Source organism: Amphiura filiformis, chromosome 5 (assembly GCF_039555335.1).
Source record: "Amphiura filiformis chromosome 5, Afil_fr2py, whole genome shotgun sequence".
Classification (NCBI taxonomy): Eukaryota; Metazoa; Echinodermata; class Ophiuroidea; order Amphilepidida; family Amphiuridae; genus Amphiura; species Amphiura filiformis.
The window spans coordinates 40,073,083-40,091,488 of NC_092632.1; the positions used below are offsets into that span (position 1 = coordinate 40,073,083).

Genomic DNA, 18,406 nt, shown 5'->3' on the forward strand with positions numbered 1-18,406 from the left:
TTAAAAGGGATTTATACATACTATGCCTGCAATATTTGTTTCCATACTTGGTCGTAACTGAACCATATCTGTTGAAAGGTAAAAAGTGCTTTCTATGGCTATTTTAATTTCCTCCTTGGTGCATCTGTGATATCCATCTTGGAAATGCCACCATTTCTTTCCATACCAACCAAGAAGCAACCACATGTAACCTTCACCGGTTATTCCAATCTTGTATGCCTGGGGTATAAGTCCAAACCAAATTAAATTAGAAGATTGTCTAGGACAAGTAATCATGGTAATTGAATCAAATGTTTTACATTACTTTCTCACAGGCAATAAAGCCAACTTGCCAATAAATGGACTCGAGGAAAGTAGGAGGTGAATTCAACAACGTTTATAATTATGTCTCCGATTTTACAACAGTAATTAAAGATTTTCTGAGTGAACACTTAGCGGCTATTTACATTCCAACTTGTAAAGATGTTGACATGTAATCTAAAGGATTAAATCAAGATTAATTGAAGCAATTCATTTGAAACCTACCGAGGCTATTGAAGGGTTTTTTTTCAAAGCAATTAAATCAGTTAATTAAATACCTCTATACTCAAGTCGAATTCTCGAAATAAACTTTCAATTGACCGATGAACAACAATTTATCGACTCTTCAGCCTTCCGATATCATCACAACATCAGCAATGACAGTATTCATTTGAATGTTTGAGATTATTTTATTCAGCACAGTAATAATCACTTTGTAAGTCATAGAGATTTCCTTTAAAATATTAACTTCGCATATCTAAATTTAACTTTTTTCTTTGACGTATAGACTATTAAAGGTGGGTTGTCCGATGTTTTCATATTGTGTTTCCTATCGTACATAGAAACCAACAATTACAACAATCCGTTTCAAAAGTTTGAGTTGTAGGTCCAGCAATAAGCAATTATAATATTAGAAGCAAAAGTACGTGTGCAACAATGCTCCATTATAGCCCATATAACATATTTCCGGTAGTGGTAACTACTTTAGTTCACACCATCTAAATGAAACACATCTCGGGTGTAACATGTTTTCTGTTGATCTAGTCACACACCTTTAATTAGTAATATTCTTTAATGTCACGTACTCAAACTTCTATATACAGGTTGTATCAAAAAGAAATATACAATTTAGAAAATAGTATTTGGCAAACATGTCACGTATTGATTGTATTGGGTTTTACTTGGTCGTTAAAGGTCTACAAGCGAAGATATGGTCAATTGTGTTGTGTAGACTAGTCTTGGGTCATTTCGTGTCTTGGTGTCTCAGCAAAAGTGACTGAATTGAGTTGAATCATGAACCATCTGTTCGGTGCTCTTAAGATGGGTGATTTTAAAACAATGGGGCATTGGAAGTGGTATTTTGATTTATATGAATTTCAAAGCAAATATCATATTGTTTATTTAGTTATGACAATGAAGTGAAAGAAGAAGAAAAAAACAAAAACAAAAAAACCCAACCTTTGCTTTTGTTCCGAAATCTTTGACGATGAGCATGAAAGTTCATTTTACGTTACTGGTCCCACTGCATATTACAGCGAAATTGCAATTGTATAATTTTTATTGTTACCGTCTGTATATATCCGAAATCATTAAACATGTTATTTTGTTCATAATGAAGTTTTATTGTTTACTTAGACAACATTATAGCGCCCAGCTAACTTCGACTGAATCAATTAACAAGCAATTTTGGCATATCTACAAATCTTAAAATAAAAATTTCACCTGACTGAAAGCATGTGTATTTAATGGTTTGTATAATAATCTGCTGTAGGTAACGTTTAGATTAACATCGCACAAATCAATCAATGTTATTAACAACCAAAGTGTTAAGGAAATTATCGATTTGTATTATTGCTTTGCATTTACAAGAATTATTGTTCTTACCTCGCACAAAATGGCAGCTGCTTTGCTTCCATATACGTCCATTATGATAATTTTAGCGTCTTGTTCCTAGAAAAATGAAAGAAAGCACAACAAGTAATAATATGCATATCTATATAAACACACAAAAAAGAAAGTCTCCATTTACTTTGAGGACAAGTAACTTGATAACACTTTGTCAGTGTGCTTTGACTATATTTATAAATTCGCATTTGTAAATACGCACGTGACCCATGGGCACGCCATACCAAGACCAGCAAGCGTGACCAAATCCCCATGCCATTGACCACTATAAAGAAAAGGACAGGAACTCTTTAGATAAATATCATCAAATTTAAGTATTAATTGAACAGCAAAATTATTACACATGGGGGATTCCGAATTTTTGGTCTAAAATGGCCAAATAAATGAGGTTAATTTGGCCAAAAAACCACATACAGGCGTCAACATTGGGGGTTGTATAGACCACCCCCTGGCAAAATATTGGGGGAATTTATCCCCCATCCCCCGGGATCTATGCCTATGTTGTTTACCGCCTTTGCCAGTGCAGAAGGTCACTGTCTACAAGCAGTTATGGCAGCGTGGAGGTGGTCACGTCTATATTTATAAATACGTATTTATAAATATAGTCGAAGCATACTAGTTGTGAAAAACCAGAGAATCTTTTCTTCTCAAACCCAACCATTAACGATTATACATCACATACATAATGCGCCGCAGTCTGGATGAAAAATACATTTACAATCCCGGAACACAATTATGAAACAAAATTATTAATATTATATGCCAAAACGATATTTGTTGTCACGAAATTGAGGACTTTTGAGGGACAGGAGTCAACCGAGATAGCCTTACCTTTAGGTTCAGTATTTGGTTAACTGGATTATCGGCTACGGTTTCCGAGGTTATGATAGAAATATTAGCCTTTACCAGTAAATCTCTCAAGTGATCCACGTTCTGAATGGGAGAACAATGTGTGGTTTATGAAAGAGTTACAACAAACTTAAAAGGTGGGACAGGTGGAAGTGACACTTTTTCTAGTGGAAACATACTAGGAAACCCTTACTAAGTATATGAAACAAGTATATGCTGAAATACATATTTCATACTTATAATTACATATTTTCCGCATATTAATTAGCTAATTTGCATAATTAATTAGCGTAAATTGGCCAATTTTCAAAAAAATGTGGAGCCACTATGCATTGTCCTATGAAGTTCATTGAGGTGTCAAATTAAAGCTCTTTGAAAGATCTAGAGCATGGACCTACTTCTGGTTACATACAGGGTTAGGTAGGGTTACTCCATTGGATTTTCCAATTTGAGGTGAAATGGAATTTTGAAAATGTACCAAAATCACAATTTCAGGTATTTTGATTTATGAATTAAATAAGCTTTATTTTGATACTTCAATGAGCCCCATAGGACATTCTATAGTGGCTCCATATTTTTTCAAAATTCGATATTTGCTGAAAAAATGAAATGCGTAAAAAACGTCATGCAACGGGTTCGTAAACAAAGAAAATAATAAGATTCTTGTTGTAATTAGCACGCTTATTATACAATTTTTTATGTTATGAAAACTACATACATTAATGTGTCTAAAAATGACAACACTAATTTTTGATGAAATGATGATTTTGGCCTTTCAGTATTGCGAATTCAATCATAATAATTATTCATCATCATGTTTTTGTTGAAATTAGTTGGTGTATATATACCTATAAAAACTAGGAAATCATCATGGATGCTGGGAGAGAATCACTTCAAAATGTTGTAAATGCATGGTTATATCTTAGTTTTGCTTCGACCAGGTCATTTTGAATTGGATACTAAATTAATATCTGCATACGGTAAGCCGAAGTGAACAAAACCAGCGAGCCTCCCCTCATGTGGAGTTTAACCCTCTGAATAACCCTCAATCAAGTTATCCTTCTACTTATAAAGTGAGTGCACATTCGTATGGGTCGAATGTAGCCCTCCATATGTATTGATTGCCCCTCTCTATGGGTTGTGTTACCACCTATGATACTTATCGACTGTACCTTCCTATTGCTATAGAACATTCAATTGAATACCTGAATACAAAACCCACCCAAGTCCATACATGATGCAGTCATATCTACAGTAGAATTCACCACGACTTAAACCCCATTAAAAGCTATTGAACCAAGATAACACTCATTGAAAACAGCTCAACTGATTAAATCAGAACTTCTCTGGTTAAATCCACACTACACATGTTTCTGTTTTACCTGTGCGGTATCGCAATGAGCTGGTATTATAGTTTCAGTTGGGTAATCGATTATAAAGCAAACGCAAATTAACAATACTACTTATTGTTAACCAGCATTCTTGAAAATGAGAAACATAATGGTTGTTGACTTAACACGGTTTAGAAATTACATATCCTTCCTAAAACACAAAAGTGCGAATATTTCCAAGCACCTAAATTAGCTAACAATTTAGGACATGTTACAAAACTATATTTTCTAGAATTTCAGAGAATACTTATAATATTGGCCGGGTATTTTTCACACAGTGACGTTAACTAGGCAATGTCCTATTACCTATAACATACACTAAAACACCAAAGTGCGAATATTTCCAAACACCTAAATTAGCTAAAAATTAAGGACATGTTACAAAACAATATTTTCTAGAATTTCAGAGAATACTTTAAATATTGGCCGGTTATTTTTTACACAGTGACGTTAACTAGGCAATATCCTATACTTCTAACATACACTATTTGTAGAGGTCACGCGTCAATGGTGAGAGCACTGTGTATTGTGTATAGGAAACAGACAGTAACTGCAGTATGAGAAAGTGATTTTGAGAAAACTTAAAACAAATATGCAGGTTATATGCTGGATTTCATATGCTCAATAGATGCACGTAGAGGGTAGATTTGGGTTTAACTTTTATACATGGGTATAAGCAAAAATTTTTCCCCGGGGGACACTCCCTTTGTGGCCTGTACACCATCCGCGGTAATAAAAACGCGTAAAAAGGGTAGTTTTTCGTGGGTATGCACGATACCCGCGTATCGTGTTTAGGGTGTCAAATACATGAAAAATTGGAAAAAAAGATGGCAAAATTGCAATTCTCGCTATTCGCAATAAGGGCGCCGCCAGCGGTTTGCGATGTAATCGTGATGTATCATGGGAAAATCGTGAAGTACAGGGTGTCCCAGAATGATTTGTACCGTGTTTGCAAAAATAACTAAAAATAGAAGACGGGCAGTGTATCTATTTTTAATGACAGCATTATAATGTTGGACATGTCTCCTACTTATTCTGTTAATTTCAGCACGCTACCTTTATTTGTTTTGGCGTGACATGCAATAATGTAAAATCTATGAAAAACGACTCGCATACCTTTGAAAAATGGCACGATACGATTAAATGACGAACGTGGGATGTTTGGCACAGCATTTCGACGACAACTACTGTAGGGGTTGCGCCTTAAAGCTTGCCGGACAGCTGCAATGTTCGCTCTAGTTCTTACAGTCTTACGAGCACCTGAAGCTTCACTCTGCCGATTCCTGACAGTTCCGTGCTCGTCAAACTTCTTTACGTTATACACTATCGTCTAATGAATCTTCTTTGCGTCTCAACATAGCTGCCGGTTTGCCAGTAAGTTTTTGAAAGAAATCCACGCTACTGTACAGTAAATTGAGGATCCGTCTTTTCTGAACCACAACCAGTTCGATCTCTGCAAGCATTTCAAATGACATGGACCTCACACCACATTAACTATATTTAAAACTACCGCCAAAGAGAGAATGGGATTTGGCCACAAATTCCTATTTCCATATAATGATTGCTTCGTAACATCATAAATAATAGATAGATATCGGCTATTTAGTGGAACTATGAACAGGGCACAACTAAAATACCTGCATAACTTTTTCCAAATAACTTTGTGCTGAACGGTTAGTAATGTTACAGATTTTCAAAATAGGTTGCGTTGTCAAAACTTAGAATTCACCATTTTTACGCAATCTTCTATAACTTCTGCTAGAAACGTCCAATTTTTAAAATCTAAAAAATCTGAGAAAGCTAAATATATGTAGAACTAAAAATGCAAGACAATATGACCATTCAACATGCCCTTCATACCAAAAAAATTCCATCTTTCCCGGTACAGATCATTCTGGGACACCCTGTATCATGGGAAAAGGTCGACATCAAGTCCGCGCAATACGAATATTACCATGCTATTACATAGGAACACGTGACAATATTTTTAGTTTGTCAATATAACGGTATTACACGCAAATCGATAGAGAAAAAATTAATTGTGCACATTTCAAATCACATTATTAAGTATTATTGAGTATCGATTCGCGTGTAACACCTTTATTTTGACAAACTAAAAATATTGTCACGTGTTCCTATGTAATAGCATGGTAATATTCGTATTGCGCGGACTTGGATGTCGACCTTTTCCCATGATACATCACGATTACATCGCAAAATTGCTAATACGCGGAAATGAAATGGGTATGAAATTTGATGCAAGGAATAAAATCCCTGTTTAGGGTGTGAAAACAGGTGAGTTTACCTGTTTAGGGTATCGTTTTAGCCAAAGGTTAAATCCTTCTTTAGATTTCACACCACCAAATAGAATTATATCGTTGTGCGCTTTTAATTTCACTTCTCAGAAAAACCCATTGATTCTGAATTTAAGCATTAAAATGAGCAGAAATTTGGATCGGTCATGATTAGTAATATTATTTCCTGCAAGTGTACCACAGATGGGCGAGATTAAATAACTTTTAATGATTTTAAGCAGCCTTTTCTTTACAGAAACACTGGCATGGTTTTGCCTGAAAAATAAGCAATTCCCAGACATCGTAGACTTCGAGGACCAGTCGTAAAAAATAATGACGGTCAACCTATACTTTTTCCCAGCCAGAGGGATCAGGCAAGGGCTGATTTCAACCATCATAGCTGTCGCTTAAAACTGAGTCGCTCCTGTGAAGAAAAAATGACGTTTTCTTAAGGCAAATTTAGCACATATCTCTATGGAACTCTGATTTGGTGGTGTGAGATCTTTAGGGTACTTTTCAAAAGTTGATTATCGCGGATGGTGTACAGGCCGCAATGGGAGTGACCCCCTGGGAATTTCCCATGCTTAACTCAATTTGGCCAAAGTATGGACTTGGGTGGGTTTTGTATTCATGTATTCAATATCTCGTCCTTTATCTTTACCTTCGTACACATACTTACCAAAGCAAATACCTCCTCATTTCCTTGTACAGTTGCCACTCTCTTCCATCCAAAATGCTGAATGATTCTAACTCTGACGGGATTGTAGGTTGTTTCTGGCATGATTGTCCGATAGAAGAACGGGAACCTTTGGCGGTTCGATAAAACCGGGGAACTTGCTCCATGTGACATCTTCGCTTTGCAAAATGAAAGAAAATGAATTCAGATTAACTGAGGAACTTTCGTGATGGGAATCCAAAATCGCAACCATAGGGACAACTGTTCAGTGCAGTATAGCTAAGCTTTAGATTTTATTTGATCACACTGTTGTTCATGATTTTTATATTCATAAGGATGTATTTCAAGGCAATATTTTTACGAAATATGAAACATGCGTAAATGGAGGCAATATTGACTAAGGTAAAATTGACAGATTTCGCATTTCCATTTTTTGCCTCGGAATAGCTGGTAGCGTATAGATCTTTTCCACTGGTTGCAGATCTAGTCGAATACATGTAGCATGTAAACTCCTGCAGAAAATTGGACATATCTTCAATAGAGATAAGAAGTCAAGGTCAAGAAACAAAATTGAGAAAAAGAAGATTATTATATATTTAAACCAGATTTAGTTCAACCGTAAGCGAATAATAAAATAACGACAATCTTGCACAATATTGGTGCTAAAGGAGAATAATAAGATGAACAAAGAAGACAAAGGGTAGACGAATGAAAGGAAAATAGGAAAGGTAAAGGTAATAAAAAATAATGATATTAACAGTAAATAGATGAATAAAATTAAATGAAATAAATGAATAGAATGAAGATGAACATGAAAACAACAAACAAAGAGAAAGGTTGAAAGAATGAAAGGGAAATACTGCAAGTAATAATAATAAAAAGATTTTGATAACGAAAAAAATGGATATGAATTAATATAATGCAATTTATTGAACCGACTCGATGAAAACTGGAACTCCAATTATGCCGAAGTTAGCTAAGCGGAAAACTGACTGAAAGCGAGGCCAAAGATGTAAATTACATACTCCCAATTATGCAAAGTTAATTTGCCAAGTTACTATAATATCTAGCTGAGACTTGGTACATATGTAGTACAAATCTAATAAAGTATATTATATTTAGCATTTTGCTAGTTTTAATTAACGAAAGGACTATGCAAATGTTCAGCTTACGCTGGAAAGAGGCATCGGTACCTATCGGGACACCGATAGCACTATAGGACCAATTTAAAAAAATTTAAATCACTGTCCGCAATATTTTTACGGAAAATTCCCGGCAACTTTGCACCATTGATGAAAATGTTCGTTCAATAACACATAAATATTCTTCTGCATAAAAAGGTGAAACAAAATGTGCTTTCACAGGATAAGGCCAAAAAAAACCACACATGTCTGTTTCCTGTAGCATGTCTAAAAAGCCAAATGCAAAATGCGTTTGTTTTTAACCCGTCTTGAAATGAAAAAATAAACCTTTTGGCTTAAAATTGGAATGGGAATTCACAGTGGGTCTCTTCGACACACACACAAGAAAAATAATATTTCTACATATTAAAGAATATTTATGATTCCCTTTCAACCTGCAGATTAAAATGGTATTTTAAAAACATACATAGGCTTGGTTTGCATATACAAGCAACACCGTCTAGTTTTTCACTACGCTCGTTTGATGTGTAAATGTGTAATGTTTTCTCCAGTATTTTTTCACTACGCTCGTTTGTTGTGTAATGTGTACATGTTTACTCCAATTGTGTTTTATATTATTTTTTTGCGATTTTTCGTTTGTTTGTTTTTTGTAAGTAAAAAAAAAATCTAATACGCAAAATAAGCCGTCAAAAACGAAATGCGTGCAACGGGAAACAAACTTTTTTTTGGTTATTTGTTTGCTTGTTGTTGCTGTTTTTTGTTTTTGTTTGTTTGTTTGTTTTGGTTTTTTACTTTTTTAAACATCTGCATTAAAATCGTTGACATATCAATCTGTCGGCGTGACTATGATAATACATAACAATCTGGTTAAAAACGTAACATTTCTCATGGTCATGTATACGCCAAAAGCTTTAAAATAAAGCAACATGCAAAGCTTCAGACTAGTGCGTGAAGATTATGTATCAGTATCTTGTATTTTGGTTTAAAAAAATAATACAAATATTATTGCTCCTTTTCACGTGTTATTTATTTTAAAATATATCTATTTCTATATCTACCGTTACAAGGTTCCAGTGATGCGATGTCTCAGCTAATGGAATCGTGGCAACAGAGCATCCTCCACCAATATTTAAAAGCTTCTGTGGCTCGTGAAATAACTGATGAAAGAGCACGCGAGTAACTTGTCCAGCTTCACACTGTAGTAGAAAGGAAAAACCACGATTTCAGTTTCACAGCATTTCATTTACAGTTTGTACAAAATATGACTGGACAATACGAATGAGCCGTAAACTCGGCAAATTGTATTCTGAGTTACCATGGTTACAGTGTAAAATGTGCGTGAAGGTCGTATTCAGATATCTCAATTCGGTGCGACAAGTATCTCATCAAACATTATTTAAACCAATCAATAATCCTACTGCTGAAGAGGATAATAAGCTACTACCTATTTCTATAGAATCCTTTAATAGTTCTTGTCTTCGTTTGCTTTGGCTATATCCTGTCAATTTTGTCTAGGTACGAGTATGTATAACCAATAATTGACAATGAGAGAACATTCCTGAACCTCGTTGACTGGGGATGATTTGAAATGACGGCCAATTATGACTGCTTGATATTTATTACCAGAAATGTGGAAAAAAGACACATGTAGAACAAAAAAAGGTACAATTTTGTTGAAGGAACAGAGTTCAACAAAGTCAAATGATATACCATTTTAAAGCGTATGACATATTTTTTCTAAACACGAAATAAAACAAAATTGACCGGGCCGACTTTACAGCTGATTCGTGGTGTCCAGTCACAAATGAAGACTTTTTAACCTTGACAACCTGCGTATTGCCGAACAAGCGGTGAGCCCATGTAGCTAATGTATTATGTGAGAGCTCAAACATATCGGTGACTCTGACTACCCTTGCATATTCGGATCGTTTTTGAAAGCGACAATGTCTACCAAATTAAAATTATAAACAAAAGTAACCACGTTGTGGTTAACTTAAAGTCCATATTGTGGTCAAATTGAAATGACAACTTTGACGTGGTCACCTATTAGAAGTCACTTGCACTTCGTGGTAAAATAGCAGCTATTAGCATGATTAGCAACACGTTTGTGTGTTCATGATCATACCGTCATACGTGTTGGTAGTTTAAGGCCCATTCAGTCATCCCATCATAATTGTAAAAAAATAAAATTGTTTATAAATTGCCTAAACATGAAGGATAAGTCATTCAAATTGTCATTGGGTATTTTTGAAATGAAAAATTTGGCAAAAATAAAACACCCGAAGAAAACAGCCCCATTGACAAATACACGTAGTAGAGAATTACAGATTCGTGTAAACTGTCGTCTATTGTCTGTAATACACGGCTTTCAGCTTAACCACTAACAGTCTATATTAGCACATCTATGGCACTAACAAAGGTGCAAAAAAAGGTGCCAAAACCTGAACTTTGATGATTTTTATGATCCTCATGATAAGCAAATCACTGTGTTGGTCTTTAAACAACTTTCACGACAAGTTTTCTTTGATGGCCAACACGTTTGTGATTATTTTAATCCACCCATGTTAACACCCCCACCCTAAATGAAGTTAGTAATTTGGAAAGTTTGCAGCTAAATTGTGATACATTCCAGTCTACAGCGTTGGTAGAAATCCTACTAGCTAGCCACTACCCATTGGAACTACATTTTTCTGGTATCTGAAGTTTGCTCAGTCATCTTTCATAAAAGATATATATTCTATGGTGTTATGAGAGCATCTTCTTGGTTAAAATAAGCATTTTAAATTCTTTGCACATTCATCACCATTTCCAAATGGATATTATTGGTCGTGATACTTCTTTTATATATTTTATACACATATTATTTTATTTCATTTGCTATATTTATTGGCGATATTTAAGGTATGTTGGTTCTCCTACCTTGGTGTCGTTCCAAACCATCCGCAGTTCATACTCGGGTAAAATATCCTCTCTTCGATTGATTTCCTCTAAGGCTAGATCTACTGCAGGTAAAGTCCCACTGCTGTCCCATGACCCGCTAAAGCCAAAAAATCCACCAATATAAATGGGGATTTTAGACGAATTATCAGGACTTGAAAGTCCCATCGTAGCAAATAGCAATATAGTGTTCAACAACATCCACAAATTACATGAAGTGAGTCGCATGTTGATGTTCTCGAATTGTCCCGTGACATGAGATAACATCCAATGGGATAGCTGTCAACATCGATAATACTTTATATATGTGAGGAAAAAAGGAAACCGATAATTTGACACACGGAGCATGCGCAAGCTACGAGCGTGTCTTAATTAACGATATACCACACTAGCCTGAAATTATCATTAAGCAAAACTTACAAGGTAAATGGTCAAATTGAGCTAAAGTGACCATTGTAAATTCAATTAATCTTTTCTGTGTGTGTGTTATAGCTTCGATGAGATCCATGAAACCTGTTATTTCTGGGAATTTTTAATAAAAGGTCATTTTTTAAACTGTCGTCTCTTGAACTTTTACAATAAATATTATTTTTTCAACTACGAGTTTAATTGCAGTTTTACAATGCAAGCAAAACTAACAAAACAAAAACACACTGTTCATTTTTCTGAATAGAATCCCTTTTGATCCTGTAACTATTCATTCAGATCAGATAAACTATTCATTTTGATTTATATATTATCACTTCCGTTTTATCTTAACAAATACCTATTCAAATTGACGAGATCTGAAACTCGTTATTTGAGAAGATTACCCAATTCCTTTTGAGAAGATTCTGTTATGTCCATAATCCCTTCGGATAAGACAAACTATTCAAATTTGTTTTTTTTTTTTTTTTGGGGGGGGGTGGAAGGGTATTTTTTAGAAGAATCTATTCTCATATTTTTAAAAATGACAAGGAAATTTTATCAAATTTGATGAGTTTCTTCTCATTTTGATGAGAATATCCAATTCATAATAAATACAATTAAGTTTGTCATTAACAGACAGAAGAGTGCTCAATACTTTTAACAAGTAGAGCTTAATGATAGAAAATCACCAGCGTGAGCTGGCGTGAAACTCAGAGTAGCACAATATAAATGAAGTAGTGCATTATTGTATCAATTTATAATAAACATAATTTTTCAGACAAGTAGAAAAATGTGCTCTGCCCGGGAATCGAAAACACGACCTCATTTACAAGACCGGTGCTTTAAACACTCGGCCAGGGAAGCTTCATTATTAAGCTGGTTGATATTCGAACCCATAAGCGCTCACTTAAACTTATCTCTTCCCTGCAAATACAGCCTGTCTAAAAAAAATAATTGTGCAAGTAAAAAGCGCCCTCTGTGGCAATTAGAAAATACCGTTGTGACATAATGCTTACATCAACGTCAAGGCCATAGTCTTAGCTCTCAAATGCCATTTAGTCTGTTCAATTTGCTTGTTTTAAAAGTGGCACAATTGTGATTTTACTAGGGTTGGGCATACATCAACGTTTTTTATCAATATTAATATAAAACATATTGTTTCTATGGCAACATTTTGTGTGGAACACAATTCTGGTAAAATTTTTGACCTCCGATGATGTTTGATACCACTAAAGTTCAAAAATTCAAAATGGCCGCCAAAATTACGCAATTTTGCCAATAAATTGTAAATTTTACACTTATATGGCATCCAATATGTCTTATTATAGGTTTTTGGTAAGCTTAAAAAGTGAATAGATGTACCTGTAACTAGTTATGTGGAGTTTGTATTAAATTTAATCCAATTTTCAGCACAAATTTTGCCACAATCGTCTTTTTGAGCAGAGCAAGGTGATGTAACAGTGTTCTTTCTAGTGTCACTGTGGTAGTTTACTTTAAAGTGGATACCTTATTTGGCTATTCATCCATGCCAAACTCAGGGTTTTAGCACATAACTTAATAAAACATCAATATCAATATTCAAGTTAGATTCTGATTTCACAGCATTTTGTATAGACTGCCTCAGTTCATCGCATGAAAACTTCACCATTTTGAATTTTCCATCGTGTTTTTCTCTTCGCCTCTGACGAATATCAGGGGCAACTGTTACCCTAAGATAACCTACTTCACTGAGTAGTTCCTTTTCTGTTCGGTCCTCAAGTATTCCTACTTTGCTTGGTGTAACAGGACCCTGCTGGGCCTTGCATTCATCACGGAGTTTCATTGTTCTGGTCAGTTCCTTCTTCTTCAGTTCTGCTTTTTTCATGAGAGCCAGTCTTTTTGTCATTTTGACTGTATGAAGGTAGTTTGACTCTATCTCCTTTACATCAGATACATATTGTCAGAGGTCCTTGCCCATTTCCATTTGTTTCGTTTTTCAACATTGCTAAGTGTCGTAAAAGACGGATCAGAAAGTAACCAATTTGTCGTTATGATGTTTTTACGTGAATGGGTTTGGACTGATGTAGATCCGCCACTTGCAACAATGCGTACATCCAGTTTGGCGAATTCTGATTCACACCCTAGATTTGTAAGAGGTGAAAATTCCATCTTGTCTTCATCAATCTCTACGTCCATACCCTCACCACTGCGGAAGAATGCCATTTCAGATAACTGTCTCTCTAACGTATCAATCACTTCATCAAGCACCGCACCATGCAGTCTACTCTTGCCATCACGACTATCCATAGACTCATCTCTGACTTGCTTAAGCTCAGGTAGCTTTCGTTCAAAGAACTTGCGCACTCCTAACCAGGTACGCTCACTTCTATCAACATTGCTGCCTCTGTCATCTATTCCTAAGAGATCCATGAGAGGGAAAATGAAAGCATCTCCCAATTTGGAGTAGATTTTAGCACAACACAATAACCAGTTATTCTGAATATACGTCAACACTGCCAAAACTAGCTTTTTAGCTAGCTTTTTTGTTTGTTTCTTTACGACATGGCATAACTGGGCATTAACAGCAGAGACAAAAAAGTCATTAAGAAGCTACTGACGAGGAAGCACCATGAAAGCGATTAACCTCCCGGCTGAAGCTGGCCCTCAATTTAATGGCTGGAATTTTGGGCAGTTAGAGAATTCCATAAGTGGGCTGTAGATGGTAGAAATGATCTTTCATGGCTGACAAGTTTTTATCTGCCACTGCTAGGTCATGGGATCTCACAGACCGTCGCAACCTGGGGTCATGGACGTGGATGTCTGGTATCAGCTGGCATAATAACTCGGACCCTCCTTGTAAAACATACGATGGAGCTTGGCTGCTCCAACTGCTCTGCGGTGGCTCAATGGCTGAATACGATGATCTTCATATGCATTCGTTGGCAGACCAATATGACACGCTTAGCTCTATTTTGCAGGAAATATTGCTTTGTGATCTCTGCAATTCTACCGAATCTATTACCAGTGAAACCCTTGAAACCGGCATGTTCGATGTCTTCCATCTCCATCCATGATGTATATTCGTTACACAGTGATATGGAGTGTGCAGCATGGCTAGGAGAAAATAGCTTTGATATTGCAATGAGGGCCAGCGTGTAGACACTTGATCCTGGTGATGTGAAGACCTTCTCACTTGAACGAAGATTTTCTGTTCAATGTTCTTAAAGACTTTGTCAGCTACGTGAGTCGCGCCTAGTATAGTGTGTGCACTGCATTTGAGGATTTTCTCTTTAGTCACCCGAGACTTTGCAAGAGCTTGGAACAATCGCCTGCACGATCTGGCATCCAAAAGTCTATCGCTGCGAGGCAGTTCAGTTTTAGATCATTATGCAACAGCACCATCAGCTCCTGAGTGACTGATATTTTCTGTAGACTGTTGTCATGGTCTTTCGAGACATGTTAGGACCTGATAATGTGATCAGCTTTCACATCATACATTATTTTGATGCCCTGCTGGTTTGGTTGTGTCGTCAAGACCTACAGTAATTACATCATCATCACTCTTAAAGTGTTCAGCATGAAGCATCCTCTAGATATCGAATCACAGTTCTGCGACTTGGAAAGACATAAGTTAAGTCCTTAGCAGATTTCCGACGCTTTGCTGTATCGTCTTCTGATGTTTTATCATCTTCACTATCCCACTCCTCCTTTTCACTTATTTCTTCCCAATCTTGACCACAAATAATATTGGCTGTTTGGACAATAATACCAGATAAATATCTGGGGCTGACTTGTAATGTAATCAGCTAAATATTAGACAGTACAAAATCATACAAGGTATATTAATGGTGTAAAAATGTTGGAAAAACAACATTTTTTGTGTTTTGGGGGTGTTTAAACAAATAAAAAAAAATTTACCACTTAACACCCTTCATGTACAGAAATTGATGTTAAAAGTGATAAAAATGTGTTCCTTGACCCTGATAACCTATGAAAAGACACGTCACAGGTTGGTAAAGTATGAAAATAAGCGATTTAGTGCTTAAAAATGTGATTTTGGCGGCCATTTTGAATTTTTGAACTTTAGTGGTATCAAACGTCATCATACGTAAAAATGGTTAGCAGATTTGGACTCTGCACTAAATTTGGCCATATAAAACACTCGTTTCAAAAAAAGTATGGTGATTTGCCCAACCCTAATTTTACCCTTTCGTTGTTAACTAAACATATCTCGAGATTAAAAAGAGAAAATTGAACAGAACAAACGGTATTTGAGAGTTACGAATGTGCCCTTGACGTTGATGTAAGCATCATGTCACAACGGTATTTTCTAATTGCCAAAGAGGGCGCTCTTCACTTGCACAATTTTTTTTGAGACAGGCTTAGTCTTAGTAGCTAGGGCCGTAAATGCCAGAAATACATGCCATCCTTACTGTAGAGGAAATATAACTGCGTATTAAAAACAAAACAAAAATGACAAAAAAAAATGAATTTTCTTGAGTTGGAAACGTTAAAGAGTGTAATGAGCATGCGCAGATCGTAAAAATCAATCATTTCAGCTGATGAATGGCAGCGGCGCATGCGTATGCGCATGCGTATGCGAATGCGTATGCGCAATGTTAAATTTTCTCAAAGATTCTGGAGCGACTTGTCTTTAACAGGTGCATGTCATACTTAGATCACCATCGCATTTTATACAAACGTCAATATGGTTTTAGAAAAAACCACAGCACATATGGCAGTGATTGACTTGGTTAACAAAATTACAAAATTACTGAAGCTGTTGACAATGACAATTTTACAGCAGGTGTCTTTTTAGATTTATCAAAAGCATTTGATACTATAGACCATACTATATTGCTTGATAAACCCTATCACTATGGTTTTAGAGGTATTACACACAAATGGTTTGAAGATTATTTGAGTAATAGAAAACAATATGTTTATTATAATGGTGTTCCATCTCAACAGCAAAATCTTACTTGCGGTGTGCCACAAGGTTCAATACTGGGTCCATTGCTTTTCATTATATACGTTAACGATATTCACTTAATTACTGAGTCACTTGATGTGATTTCATTTGCTGATGACACCAATTTATTTTACTCTCACAATCAGTCTAATGTTATTGAGGAGGTCTTCAACAAAGAGCTTATTAATGTGAATAGATGGTTCCAGGTAAATAAATTATCTGTCAATGCTAAAAAAACTAATTATATGTTACTCGGTACCAAGAAGAACACAAAACCCGAGTACAATTTGCAACTGTTTCTTGATTCTGCCACGCACTCTACAGTAAGAACACCGCTTGTAAATGTGCCAAGCACTAAGTTTCTAGGTCTACAAATTGACCAGAATATCACTTGGAAAGAACATATTGATAATATTGTAAAAACATGTTCAAGAATGTCGGTATCATTAATAAATTAAAAAAATATCCTCCCACATGAGGCGTTATATACATTGTATAAATGTATTGCTCTTTGATATTACCGTATATCAATTATGGTATTTTAGCTTGGGGATGTGCATGTTCATCATACATAAATGATCTTTTAAAATTCAAAAGAGGGTACTTCGTATTATAAGTGCAAGTGATTATAGAAGTAGCACTAATCCCTTACTGATTAGGTATAATACTTTAAGTGTCAGGGATATATATACATTTGAACTTGGTGTATTTATGTACAAACATAATAATGGACTTTTACCGAGTGTTTTTGATGATTTGTTTGTGAAACAGTCTAAGATCCATGACTTAAACACCAGATATAAAGATCGTCTGAGGCTTCCATTTATCAAAAGAGCTTTCTGTGAAAAATCTATTAAATATGCAGCTACTAAGTTATGGAATAAAGTTCATCATCGATTAATCAATTCCGCCATGTATTTAAAAAACATCTTATGCAAAGTTACTATTAATTCTTATTGTATCTGGTTAATATGACCACATTGGATATTTATATTTTATATAGTTTATTTGTGTTGTGCATTTTCTTATTTACTATTGTTTACTGTTATATTTTTTGTGTATTTAGGTTAATTCATATCAAGATTTGACAGCTTACAGTTGCTTCGTCATTAAAATGACAATCTGCTGCCATGTTAATTGATGAATTAACCAATCAAGGGATCACAGACTTTCAGGCCTCTTCTTGGCATTTCCTGTGATTCCTTCACTCTCACTTGTATTATGATTTTGTATGTATTCTATGTTTTTTGCTATTTTGATGAGTGAAAAAAAAAAAAAATGAATTAATTAATAAAGAAATGTATCTATCTATCGTACAGGTGGTGTGCGTACAAATACAGGTGTGTTATACTAAGCTTGACTGCTCGGCCCATGTATCGAAACTATTAAACACGGCGGAACAAAATCGCCATGCGTGGCTGTGAAGAACTAGTGGATTCGCCCTACTATCATGGCAATTTCTGACACCAAGATATAGGGATGCTGACGCTGTGCTGCACATGATGTGTTATTGACAGCGCCATCTACATCAGCTACAAATAGGAAGCAGCCGACGAGAAAGGTCAAAGCAGATCATTCAATTTGAGAAAGTGCTGTGATACATCACTTTTACTTGGATTTGTTTAAGAACATTTTATATAATTATTTTATATAACTTTTATATAACTTCCTGTACTTCCACTTAATTTTATAAATCACCAGATAAACAAAACAATTTAAATATATCTAATAACTACTATATTCATTTTAGAAAGTACACTAGCACCTATTATTTACGAGTCGAGATTCACTGGAAATTTATGAGAATTCTTTCGAAAGCGATGAGAATTGGA

General features: G+C 35.4%; 1 protein-coding gene and 1 long non-coding RNA gene across 2 annotated transcripts; both read right to left on the reverse strand.

Annotated features, from left to right (window-relative positions):
* LOC140152189 (gamma-aminobutyric acid type B receptor subunit 1-like) lies at window positions 1-7,133 on the reverse strand. The gene is made up of 4 exons (XM_072174489.1): window positions 7,122-7,133; window positions 2,758-2,859; window positions 1,906-1,971; window positions 1-219 (listed from the first exon to the last, which is right to left on the reverse strand). Exons 1-4 carry the CDS (start codon window positions 7,131-7,133, stop codon window positions 1-3), a joined length of 399 nt encoding a protein of 132 aa, XP_072030590.1.
* A 27-nt stretch (window positions 7,134-7,160) lies between these two features.
* Window positions 7,161-11,425, reverse strand: LOC140151868 (uncharacterized). Its single transcript, XR_011858984.1, has 3 exons — window positions 11,198-11,425; window positions 9,337-9,474; window positions 7,161-7,310 (listed from the first exon to the last, which is right to left on the reverse strand). It is a non-coding gene; the product is annotated as an uncharacterized lncRNA (long non-coding RNA).
* Between the last annotated feature and the right edge of the window lie 6,981 nt (window positions 11,426-18,406).

Coding starts and splice junctions, on each gene's coding strand:
- LOC140152189 (XM_072174489.1), bottom strand. Junction 1,972..2,757: donor ACCAAATACTGAACCTAAAG/GTAAGGCTATCT, acceptor TCATTTTTCTAG/GAACAAGACGCTAAAATTAT. Junction 220..1,905: donor CAGCTGCCATTTTGTGCGAG/GTAAGAACAATA, acceptor CTTATACCCCAG/GCATACAAGATTGGAATAAC.